The sequence below is a fragment of the Oryx dammah genome, unplaced genomic scaffold, assembly GCF_014754425.2.
Source record: "Oryx dammah isolate SB20612 unplaced genomic scaffold, SCBI_Odam_1.1 HiC_scaffold_29, whole genome shotgun sequence".
In the NCBI taxonomy this organism is placed as follows: Eukaryota; Metazoa; Chordata; class Mammalia; order Artiodactyla; family Bovidae; genus Oryx; species Oryx dammah.
The window spans coordinates 33,782,434-33,794,503 of record NW_024070213.1 but is presented as its reverse complement, the minus strand read 5'-3'; the positions used below and the strand labels follow the sequence as shown (position 1 = coordinate 33,794,503).

General features: G+C 40.4%; 1 protein-coding gene across 1 annotated transcript in view; it reads right to left on the bottom strand.

Moving 5' to 3' along the window:
- The window catches only part of LOC120857995 (inositol 1,4,5-triphosphate receptor associated 2), a 45,417-nt gene that overhangs the window by 27,215 nt on the left and 6,132 nt on the right, over positions 1 to 12,070 (bottom strand). Inside the window, exons 3-6 of the mRNA XM_040233904.1 lie at positions 9,401 to 9,584; positions 9,291 to 9,306; positions 7,308 to 7,456; positions 4,604 to 4,762 (exon numbers count right to left, since the gene is read on the bottom strand). Coding sequence (XP_040089838.1) covers positions 4,604 to 4,762; positions 7,308 to 7,456; positions 9,291 to 9,306; positions 9,401 to 9,584 — 508 coding nt within the window. The remainder of the gene's footprint in view (positions 1 to 4,603; positions 4,763 to 7,307; positions 7,457 to 9,290; positions 9,307 to 9,400; positions 9,585 to 12,070) is intronic.

Here is a 12,070-nt window from a genome sequence, read left to right as displayed (position 1 = left end):
CATAAGCCAACAGTGGAATGGAGAGAGCATGAGGTTAGCATTTTTTTTAATGTTATAGATTGGGGGACTTCCCTGATGGTCCAATGGCTAAAATTCTGCACTCCCAATGCAGGTGGCCCAGATTTGATCCCTGGTCAGGGAACTAGATCCCACATGCTGCAACTAAAGATCCCACATTCTGCAATGAAGACTTGGTGTAACCAAATAAATACATATACATATATATATTTAATTTTGTAGATTGATTTGGAGTATGGTCAAAAGTTGTGAGGGTAGCAGTTCATGGTCAGAATGCTTTTCTGCGTTTTCAAGTTAAGTGAGAACTTTTCTGTTCAGAATTTTAGCATCTATGACACCTGTGTGGTAGTTTGAGCATTCTTTGGCATTGCCTTTCTTTGGGATTGGAATGAAAACTTACCTTTTCCAGTCCTGCGGCCACTGCTGAGTTTTCCAAATTTGCTGGCAGATTGAGTGCAGCACTTTCACAGCATCATCTTTCAGGATTTGAAATAGCTCCACTGGAATTCCATCACCTCCACTAGCTTTGTTCGTAATGATGCTTTCTAAGGCTCACTTGACTTCACATTCCAGGATGGCTGGCTCTAGGTGAGTGATCACACCACCATGATTATCTGGGTTGTGAAGATCTTTTTTGTACAGTTCTTCTGTGTATTCTTGCCACCTCTTCTTAATATCTTCTGCTTCTGTTAGGTCTATAACATTTCTGTCCTTTATCGAGCCCATCTTTGCATGAAATGTTCCCTTGGTCTCTCTAATTTTCTTGAAGAGATCTCTAGTCTTTCCCATTCTGTTGTTTTCCTCTATTTCTTTGCATTGATCACAGAGGAAGGCTTTCTTATCTCTTCTTGCTATTCTTTGGAACTCTGCATTCAGATGCTTATATCTTTCCTTTTCTCCTTTGCTTTTCACTTCTCTTCTTTTCACAGCTATTTGTAAGGCCTCCCCAGGCAGCCATTTTGTTTTTTTGCATTTCTTTTCCATGGGGATGGTCTTGATCCCTGTCTCCTGTACAATGTCACGAACTTTCGTCCATAGTTCATCAGGCACTCTGTCTATCAGATCTAGACCCTTAAATCTATTTCTCACTTCCATTGTATAATCATAAGGGATTTGATTTAGGTCATACCTGAATGGTCTAGTAGTTTTCTCTACTTTCTTCAATTTAAGTCTGAATTTGGCAATAAGGAGTTCATGATGTGAGCCATAGTCAGCTCCCAGTTTTGTTTTTGCTGACAGTATAAAGCTTCTCCATCTTGGCTGCAAAGAATATAATCAATGTGATTTTGGTGTTGACCATCTGGTGATGTCCATGTGTAGAGTCTTCACTCATCTCACATGCTAGTAAAGTAATGCTCAAAATTCCCCAAGCCAGGCTTCAGCAATACATGAACCATGAAATTCCAGATGTTCAAGCTGGTTTAGAAAAGGCAGAGGAACCAGAGATCAAATTGCCAACATCTGCTGGATCATCAAAAAAGCAAGAGAGTTCCAGAAAAACATATATTTCTGCTTTATTGACTATGCCAAAGCCTTTGACTGTGTGGATCACAATAAACTGTGGAAAATTCTGAAAGAGATGGGAATACCAGACCACCTGACCTGCCTCTTGAGAAACCTGTATGCAGGTCAGGAAGCAACAGTTAGAACTGGACATGGAACAACAGACTGGTTCCAAATAGGAAAAGCAGTACATCAAGGCTGTATATTGTCACCCTGCTTATTTAACTTATATGCAGAGTACATCATGAGAAATGCTGGACTGGATGAAGCACAAGCTGGAATCAAGATTGCCAGGAGAAATATCAATCACCTCAGATATGCAGATGACACCACCCTTATGGCAGAAAGTGAAGAGGAGCTAAAAAGCCTCTTGATGAAAGTGAAGGAGAGAGCAAAAGTTGGCTTAAAGCTCAACATTCAGAAAATGAAGATCATGGCATCTGGTCCCATCACTTTATGGGAAATAGATGGGGAAACAGTGGAAACAGTGTCAGACTTTATTTTTTTGGGCTCCAAAATCACTGCAGATGGTGACTGCAGCCATGAAATTAAAAGACGCTTACTCCTTGGAAGGAAAGTGATGACCAACCTAGATAGCATATTCAAAAACAGAGATGTTATTTTGACAACAAAGGTCCATCTAGTCAAGGCTATGGTTTTTCCGGTGGTCATGTATGGATGTGAGAGTTGGACTACAAAGAAAGCTGAGCACCGAAGAATTGATGCTTTTGAACTGTGGTGTTGGAGAAGACTCTTGAGAGTCCCTTGGACTGCAAGGAGATCCAACCAGTCTATTCTAAAGGAGATCAGTCCTGGGTGTTCTTTGGAAGGACTGATGCTAAAGCTGAAACTCCAGTACTTTGGCCACCTCATGCAAAGAGCTGACTCATTGAAAAAGATTCTGATGCCTGGAGGGATTGGGGGCAGGAGGAAAAGGGGACAACAGATGATGAGATGGCTGGATGGCATCACTGACTCGATGGATGTGAGTCTGAGTGAACTCCAGGAGTTGGTGATGGACAGGGAGGCCTGGTGTGCTGCAATACATGGGGTCACAAAGAGTCGGATGTGACTGAGTGACTGAGCTGAACTGATGACACCTGTACACACAGACTTTGTGAGAACCAAGTTGTTTTCTGATGCTCAAGCATGTCCCACTTTATCTTTTTTACCAGTGTCTGCACTTGATCTATTACGTCCTCAAGGTCCAGTATCCCTTTCTAGCTTAAGCTAAGGTAATGAATGTTCTTATCATCCTTCTAGGCTACAGGTGCCCTGTTGCTGTTCAGTCTCCAAATCATGTCTGACTCTTTGCAACTGCATGGACTGCAGCACCCCAGGCTTCCATGTCCCTCACCATCTCCCAGAATTTTCCCAAGTTCATGTCCACTGAATTGGTGATGCCTTCTAACCATCTCATCCCTGTTGCCGTCTTCTCCTTCTGCCTTCAATCTTTCCCAGCATCAGGGTCTTTTTCAATGAGTCAGCTGTTTGCATCAGGTGGCCAAACAGGTACCCTGAGGGCACATTTTAAACCTGACTCATCAATGAATCTCTCATAATACTTAGCATGGAACTTTGCATAGAATAAGAGTTCTAGTGAACCACTGAATGTTGGGATAGATTTACACTTGACCTGTATGCATATTGGTCTTACACAGAGACTTGAAGGACATAGAAAACTACACAGAGACTTGAAGGACATAGAGAACATCATTGCTAGAAAAGGACTAACAAATATTGCTGATGGGAAAGTAAAGTTGCTTTACTGGTGGGAAAATAAAGCTGTTTTCCAAAGTTGCTTTGGAACTTTGGAAAAGTGTGGCAGTTCCTCAACATGCAAAGTATAAGTTGCATGCATGCATGCATGCTAAGTTGCTTCAGTCATGTGTGAGTCTTTGTGATGCTATGGGCTATACCCTGCCAGGCTCCTCTGTCCATGCGATTCTCCAGGCAAGAATACTGGAGTGGGTGACCATTTCCTTCTCCAGGGGATCTTCCAGACCCAGGGATTAAACCTGTGTCTCTTATGTCTCCTGCACTGGCAGGTAAGTTCTTTACAACCAGTGCTACCTGGGTAGCCCTAAAGTATAGGTTGTAAGTGAAAGTCACTCAATTGTGTCCAGCTCTTTGTGACCCCATGGACTATACAATCCATGGGATTCTCCAGGCCAGAATACTGGAGTGGATAGCCTTTCCCTTCTCCAGGGAAACTTTCCAGCCCAGGGATCGAACCCAGGTCTCCCGTGTTACAGGCAGATTCTTTACCAACTGAGCCACAAGGGAAGCCCAAGAATAATGGAGTGGATAGCCTATCACTTCTCCAGCGGATCTTCCTGACCCAGGAATCGAAACAGGGTCTCCTACATTGCAGGTGGATTCTTTACCAACTCAACTATCAGGGAAGACCAAAGTATAGATCTTAAAAAGTATAGCAATTTCACTCCTAGATATGTAACCAAAAAAACAGAAAACATATGACCCCATAAAAACTTGCACACAAATGTTCATAACAGCAGCTTTTTTAAGTGCCAAAAAGTGGTGCTAACTCAAATGTCCAAACTGAGGTATATTTATACAATGGAATATTATTCAGTCATAAAAAAGAATGAAATAGCAATATATGCTTCAACATGGATGAACTTTGAAAATGTGATTCTAAATGAAAGAAGCCAGACACAAAGGTCACATACTGTATGATTCCATGAATATGAAAATGTTCAGAATAGACAAATCCAGAGATACAAAATAGATCAGAGGTTACCAGGGTCTGAGAGGGGAGGACATGGGGAGTGTTAATCACTACTGTTAATCAGTATGGGATTTCTTTTTGGAGTGATGAAAATGTCTTGATCATGTGAATATACTTGATATCATGTGAATATATTATGTGGATATACTTGTGAATAACTGGAATTAGATCATGTGAATATACTAAAAAACACTAAACTAATTGTATACCTCAATAGGGTGACTCTTCTGCTTTGTGACTTGTATCTCAATAAAAAAAACAAATTTATTTTTTTAAAAAAGGAAAAGGAACTGAAAATTCCCAGCACACAGTACCCACACCATGGCTCACCTTTTTACCCGAAGGCGCAGTTCAGTACAGTCCTCTGATAACTCTCTGTTTGCTTCTTCCAAGTTTTCTAACGCCAATTTCAATTTATTATTTTCCTCTTCCAATTTCTGCTTGTTGAAATGCAGGTCTGCTATATAGGTAATCAAATCAGGTACCTCTCTGTGGGTAAAAGGATGAATGAGCATAAACTTCAACATCACTAATCCCTTCCAGTCAAAGTAAGGCTTATGGTTAAGCCCAAAAAGCTTAAATATTCCTGTGAGGACTTCCCTGTTGGTCCAGTAGTTAAAAATCTGTCTGTCAGTGTAGGGGACACAGGTTCAATACCTGGTCTGGGAAGATTCGATGTGCTGCGGAGCAACTAAGCCTTGTAGGCCACAACTGCCAAAGCTCTCCCAGTCTAGGCCCCACGTGCCACAACTTACTGAGTTCTTAGGCTGTAACTACTGAAGCCCACTTGCCTAGAGCCTTTGCTGTGTGAAAAAAAGAAACCACCACAGTGAGACGCCTGTGCATCGCAACAAAGAATAGCCTCCAACTGCCACGACTAGAAAAAACCCACATGCAGCGATGAAGGTCCAGCACAACCAAAAATAAATAAAGAAGATTTTCTGCTTTATTTTCATTCATCCTCATAAACATAGTTCACATACACAGTATTTATTCAAGCACTTATTACAATAACACCAAAGATTTTCCCAAAATTGCCAGATATTTAGCATCTGCCACTTGTGAAATCAACTTTTACATCTTTCGTTTCTTCCTCTTCACTTTGCTCCCAACTTCTGTCTCTATCTACACTGAAGAGTTCCTTCTTCTGCCTGGGTTATGGAAAATCCTGAAATAAATTGACACTGGATTCTTTCAATCAGAAATCTTGGCCGGTTTCAACATGCCTTTAACTAGGAAACAATTCATAGAGTTTTATCATTGTAACCTGTAGCTCACAATTTAGTACTCATTGTTCCTAGTATTTTCTACAGCTTGTTAATATTTGTAGCTATCACACTTGCCCTGCCATTTGATCCTAACCCCTTTGAGAGTCTGAACTGTTTTTTTCAAGGAGTCCCAGGCCTCCTCTTCTTTGCCATCTTTTCCTAGAGTTTAGCACAGGTTGGCTACATGGTTCCTAGTCCACATTTTTTGCACAGATAAACCTGAAGTGGCAAAGATAAAATAAGGAAGGACAGGTCCAGTGCTTCAATTCTGAGCTTCCAAAGCAGAGACATGGGTTCAATCCCTGGTCGGGGAACTAAGATCCCAAGAGCCACATGTTGGCTCAGCCAAAAAAATTTTTTCAAAATAAAAATAAAGAACAGAGTCACTTCTCTTTAATATCTAAACTCATGTGTAGCAGAAAACAGCTTTTCTCATTAATATCTAAAAGTATCTATTGAAGAAGTAATAAGGATTGACATATATACACTACCATGTATGAAATAGCTAGCTAGTGGGAACCTACTATAAAGCAGAGGGAGCTCAGCTTGGTGCTCTATAATGACCTAGATGGGTGGGGTGGGAGGGACATCCAAGAGAGAGGGATATAGGTATACATATAGCTGATTCACTTCACTATACAATAGAAACTAATACAACATTAAAGCAATTACACTCCAACTAAAAAAAAAAAAGCAACCCCCCCAAAGAGCTTAAGGTCAATGTCATAACTCTATGTACGATGGAACCTGTCGTGAGTGGAAAACACATAAAGTCAAAGAAGGATAAAGTTTTCATGAGTGAGAAAATGTTCATTTATGTGACACTTCATAATCTTTCACAATTTGTGTTCCTAGTGAAACTACTTCTAATGCAATTGTGATATAATAGCTAAGAGTTAAAAATAAATTATGTTAGCCCTACCACACATGCACACAAGCAGAGCTAAGTGACTTTACTGTAAATAAAATATATGAAAAAGTTGAAAGTGTTAGTAACTCAGTCATGTCTGACTCTTTGAGATCTCATGAACTATAGCCCACCAGGCTCCTCTGTCCATGTAATTCTCCAGGCAAGAATACTGGAGTGGGATGCCATTCCCTTCTCCAGACCCAGGGATTGAACCTGGGTCTCCTGCATTGCTTTGCCAATGTTACGTTGCCAACAAAGCTCTGTCTAGTCAAAACTATGGTTTTTCCAATAGTCATGTATGGATGTGAGAGTTGGACCATAAAGAAGGCTGGTGCCAACGAATTGATGCTTTTGAACCGTGGTGTTGGAGAAGACTCTTAAGAGTCCCTTGGACTGCCAGGAGATCAAACCAGTTCATTCTAAAGGAAATCAGTCTGGAATATTCATTAGAAGGACTAATGCTGAAGCTCCAATACTTTGGCCACCTGATGCAAGGAACTGACTCATTGGAAAAGACCCTACTGCTGGGAAAGATTGAAGGCAGGAGGAGAAGGGGACAACAGAGGATAAGATGATTGGATGGCATCACCAACTCAACAGACATGAGTTTGGGCAAGTTCTGGGAGTTGGTGATGGACAGGAAAGCCTGGCATGCTGCAGTCCATGGGGTCACAAAAAGTCGGACATGACTGAGTGACCGAAACAAACTGAACTCGTGCATTGCAGGCAGATTCTTTACTGTAGGAGATATCAGGAAAGCCCAGAAATAAAATAAAATACATAGATCTATGAAATAAGAAAATCCGTATAGAAAAGTTGAGGCACTTGAGAAAACATTACAAGTAAGAATGCTTACAAGACTCCTTTAGGCAAGTCTCCACCCAACCCCTTGAAGTTCCATGATGAAGAATCTGTTATATCTGTGGTCATCTTAACTGAAACACACACAAGACAGTTTTGTAAAAAAAAAAAAAAAAAAAATCCATTTCTCCAAACCACAATAAACTGGCAGAACAATCCCAAAGAAACACATACATACTTGCTTCACGCGATTTTATGCTATCCTGTTCAAAAGCAGAGTCAACCATTCTGCTGCTTGATCCACTATTCTCTGCTTCCCTATGGCCAAAAAACAAAACCAGTGAGCTAGAATTCCTTGTCAAACCAAAGTTTAGCCAATTTTTCAGATGTGTTCTGTATTTTCTTATTGATGTTGGTCTTTCTGAATTTTAAAACCATCTGCCCATTTGGCCACAATTTGGAGCCCTACACTGTTCTTAAACAGAGTCTTAGAAAAGAAACATACTGTCTCTACCTCCTATAAACTTTAATCTAACATGAAGAAAAGAATATGAATGCATTAGTAAGTAGGTGATGATGTACATAGCTATAATTAGGCAATAGGAGTCTCAATGGATTAGGAAGCTGACATGATTTGGAGGACTAAGTGGACACTTGTAGAGGTAGCAAGACGTTGGGCCTTAGAGAATTAGGAAGGAAAAGGCATGAACAGCTAATAATTTGAGGCACACTGAAGGTGCTCTTTTCTCTTTCTCATGAAAAACCAAGTTGAACTTGAACTAATTGTAGTTTGGAGCATATCGCTCCTAAAATTTGGAGAACCCTATTCACAGGCCTCTGCCCAGGACATCCCCAAATAAACATATTAACACTTCAACAATTTCTTTTCCAAGAGTCTTTGTATTATGATTTCAGTTTTGCTGCCTAATCTTAGCAATTGCCAAACCCTTAGATAATCTCTTCGGAGCAGCTACAAAAGCCTCTAGACTAGTACTTACATCCTATTGTGTTTCAATATGAGATGTTCAGAAGATGACTGAGCAGAATAGCTCAGTCCTCACTCTCACTATTCCTATTAATAGATCCACACCCATCACCATTTCTGAGTTTCTGTTCTTTTATATTTATATCTCCCATGTTTTTTGTTTTCATTTATATTTGTCATAAAAATAAATTTTGTCTTTTGCTCTCACTCCACTTTACCCATGGATTATTGATATCTGTACTATACAATCAAGCCTAAATATTTTAGGAAAAGTAGAAAATTCATAAGAAAATAAGACAAAGAAGCTAAGGTCTTTATGCAAAGATAATCATTTTGGAATATATTCCTTCCCACTTTCTCCTGTACATATTTTTATTTCTCAACAAATATTGGAGTATACTACATATACAAATCTATGGCCAATTATTTAAAATAAATACATATGAATATTTCTCCTGTCAAATATTTATTTAATTATAATTTTGAGTGACTAATTAGTATGGAAGAATTATCATTTATCTGTCCAACCACCTACTATTAAATATTTGGTTTGCTTACATTTATCATAATCATAAATGACATTCTGCATATACATTAGAGTATACAATTGTCTTTCCTGAAGTTACGTAATTTGACCACATTGCATATTTCTAAGGCTCTGATGCGCGTGCTGTGCTCAGTCTCTCAGTCCTATTTCTCTTGCAACCCCATGGACTGCAGCCCACTAGCCTCCTCTTGTCCATGAAATTTTTCAGGTAAGAATACTGGAGTGGATTGCCATTGTCTTCCTCCAGGATATCTTCCCAACCTAGGGATCAAATTGCGTCTCTTGCATTGTCAGTAGATTCTTTACCACTGAGCCACCTGGGAAGCCTACATTCCTAAACTGCCATTGAAAAGCTGTGCCAACTTGTACTATTATAAACAAGGAGAAGGCCTATTTCTCCACCCGCCCTGACAACATGGGATAGAGTCATTCCTCTAAACTTTTGTTAAACTGATGCACAAAATATGTTCTCTTGATTTTCATTTCTTGGATTAATAGTAAGATACTATCAGATAGTATTTCCTATCAGTGCAAAAAAAAACAACAGTGATTAACATTCATTGCAATCATTGTTAAATCAGAACCTGAAAACACATCCTGCTGGGACTATGGTTACCATTTGTTTCTGCAGTGAGCCATCATCCATTCCTTCACAGTGGCCTGGAAGGTTTCCAGGTTCACATGTACATCTCTCTTTTCAGGATCAAGCATGATCGATAGCTCCTCAAGGCCATCATCTTCAGAACCTTGACTAGTTGTCTGTCTCAGATAATCTATTATTTTGGTGACTCTGACTAAACCTTAGGAAGAAGAAAGTCAAGTTAGTTTTTAAAGGTGGCAAAAGATTATGTTTTTTTAAGTGAGGTGCTTAACTCGTTCAAGTCCCTTGGGTCCTGGAAATGTGCCTTATAACCCTCGCAATCCTGCTGAGTTGAAGTCATAAAGGAGAAAAAGCACTGGCCTTAGGTTGGAGTCTAACCGACTAGGGTCTGATCTTGGCTCTGGACTGTATCAGCTGGGTGGCTCTGGGGAACTCACTCAGTCTCTTTAAGCCTCAGCGTCCTCATCTGTGAAATGATGCCTACTACACAGAGTTGTGAGATTCAAATAGGAAAGATTTATGTAATCAATAGGTTTCTCAGATGGTGCAGTAAAGAATCTGCCTGCCAATGCAAGACACTAGAGACGAGGATTCGATCCCTTGGTTGGGAAGATCCCTGGAGGAGGAAATGGCAACCCTCTCTAGTATTCTTGCCTGGAAAATCCCATGGACAGAGGAGCCTGATGGGCTACAGTCCATGGGGTCACAAAGAGTCAGGCATGACTAAGCAACTGAGCGTGCGTGCGCGCACATGTATACACACACACACACACACACAGATGTAATCAATAATCACTTGTGGGAAGTGGTCAAAATGCCACTTTATTTTTCTCTCCCATTCTTTCCTTAAAAAACATGTAGTGGGGACTTCCCATGTGTCCATGGGGTCGCATGACAGAGCGACTTCACTTTCACTTTCACTTGTGATCCAGTGGTTAAGAATCCACCTTCCAATGCAGGGGACTCGGGTTCAATTCCTGGTCAGAGAATTAAGATCCCACATGCTGTGGGGTAACTAAGCCCTCGAGCTACAGCAACTACTGAGCCCTGGCACTGCAACTGGAGAAGCCCACGAGCCACAGGGAAGATCCTGCATCTCACAACTAAAACCTGACACAGCCAAGTAAATAAATATTTTAAAATAAATAAATATTTTAAAAAAGCATTCAGCAAAGGAAGGGTTTCCTTGGCCCTAGGTGAAATTTTCAGCCTCAAGTAAGTACTTTGACTCTTTGGGGTGGAGAGGGAGGGGTGGAAAAGTCATTCTTAGATATAATCAGCCCTACTATCACATTCAGAAATTAACGTCATACAGACTGTGTTAGTAATTGACACACCAGTCTTCCTCAAGCATAAGGCATCTTTTCTACTCTTAACTAAGGCCTGTCTTGGGCTAGCAACTTAAAGAGGGAAGGAAAAGGAAGTAGAAGTTTGCTAGGGTGAAGTTTGATAGGGTGAAGATTCTTACCCCAGGAGGTAAGTAGAGACACTAATATTTGAAAAAAAAATTTTTAATAAAAAATAAAAGAATAAGCTTAGTACATAATTAGGAAAAGAGAGCTGTAAAGGAAACTGAATGACTTTAAAGAATGCATTAATTTAATGGAAAATGTCATTAGGTTGTGAAAGAAATGGAAATAAAATTTAATAGTCATTTAGAAAGATAATTTTTATTCCGGTTTGCATAACTGGAGAGTTGGAAAGTCAAAAAGAATACCCTATATCTCATTTTCCTCCATTAAAGCTCTAAAATCTGATCTTATACCTCAAAACCAGAAAGATCTCCTGAGATGTTTCTTTAACGTGTCAACTTAACTGGGTGATGGAGCGCCCAGTTATTTGGTCAAACATGACTCTGGTTGTTTCTATGAGGGTGTTTTTGAAAGAGATTAAGATTTAAATTGCTAGACTAACACAGGCTGCTGTCCCCTAATGCAAGTGGGCCTGAATAGAACAAAAAGGCAGACCCTTCCCCAAATGAGAGAGAATTCTTCCTGCATGACTGCCTTGGAACCAAGACTTATCCTTTTTCCTAACTTTGGACTCGAACGGAAACATCAGCTCTTCTTCAGTTTCCAGATGTTGACCTTTGGACAGGTTATCTCCTGGTTCTCAGGCCTTTGGACACTGACTGGAAGGAAACCATCATAAGCTCTCTGGGTTTCGATCTTCAGCTTGCTCTCTCACCCTGCAGATCTTTGAACATGCCTGCCTCCATAGTCACGTAAGCAAGTTCCTTATAATTGTGCGTGTGTGCCTGCACGCTCAGTCGTGTCTGACTCTGCGACCCCATGGACTGCAGCCCGCCATGCTCCTCTGTCCATGGAACTTTCCAGGAAAGAATACTGGAGTGGCTTTGCCATTTCCTTCTCTGGGGGATCTTCCCAATGATTGGACCCGCATCTCCTGTGTCTCCTGTGTCGCCAGTGGCTCTTTACCACTGAGCCATCAGGGACGCCCCAGTTCCTTATAATACATCTCTTATATACCTTACACACACACACACACATCCTGTTGATTCTGTTTCTAATACATCTCCCATCTCCCTTTAATGGAGTTTCCTTATTTTCTTCCGGGAAACAAGTCCTTAAATCCTGTCCACACAGAGAGGCTTACGAGGAATAACTAACTCCCATTCATCCTACCAATATAATTAAGAGTGCAGGTAAATGTTTTGCTATAAGA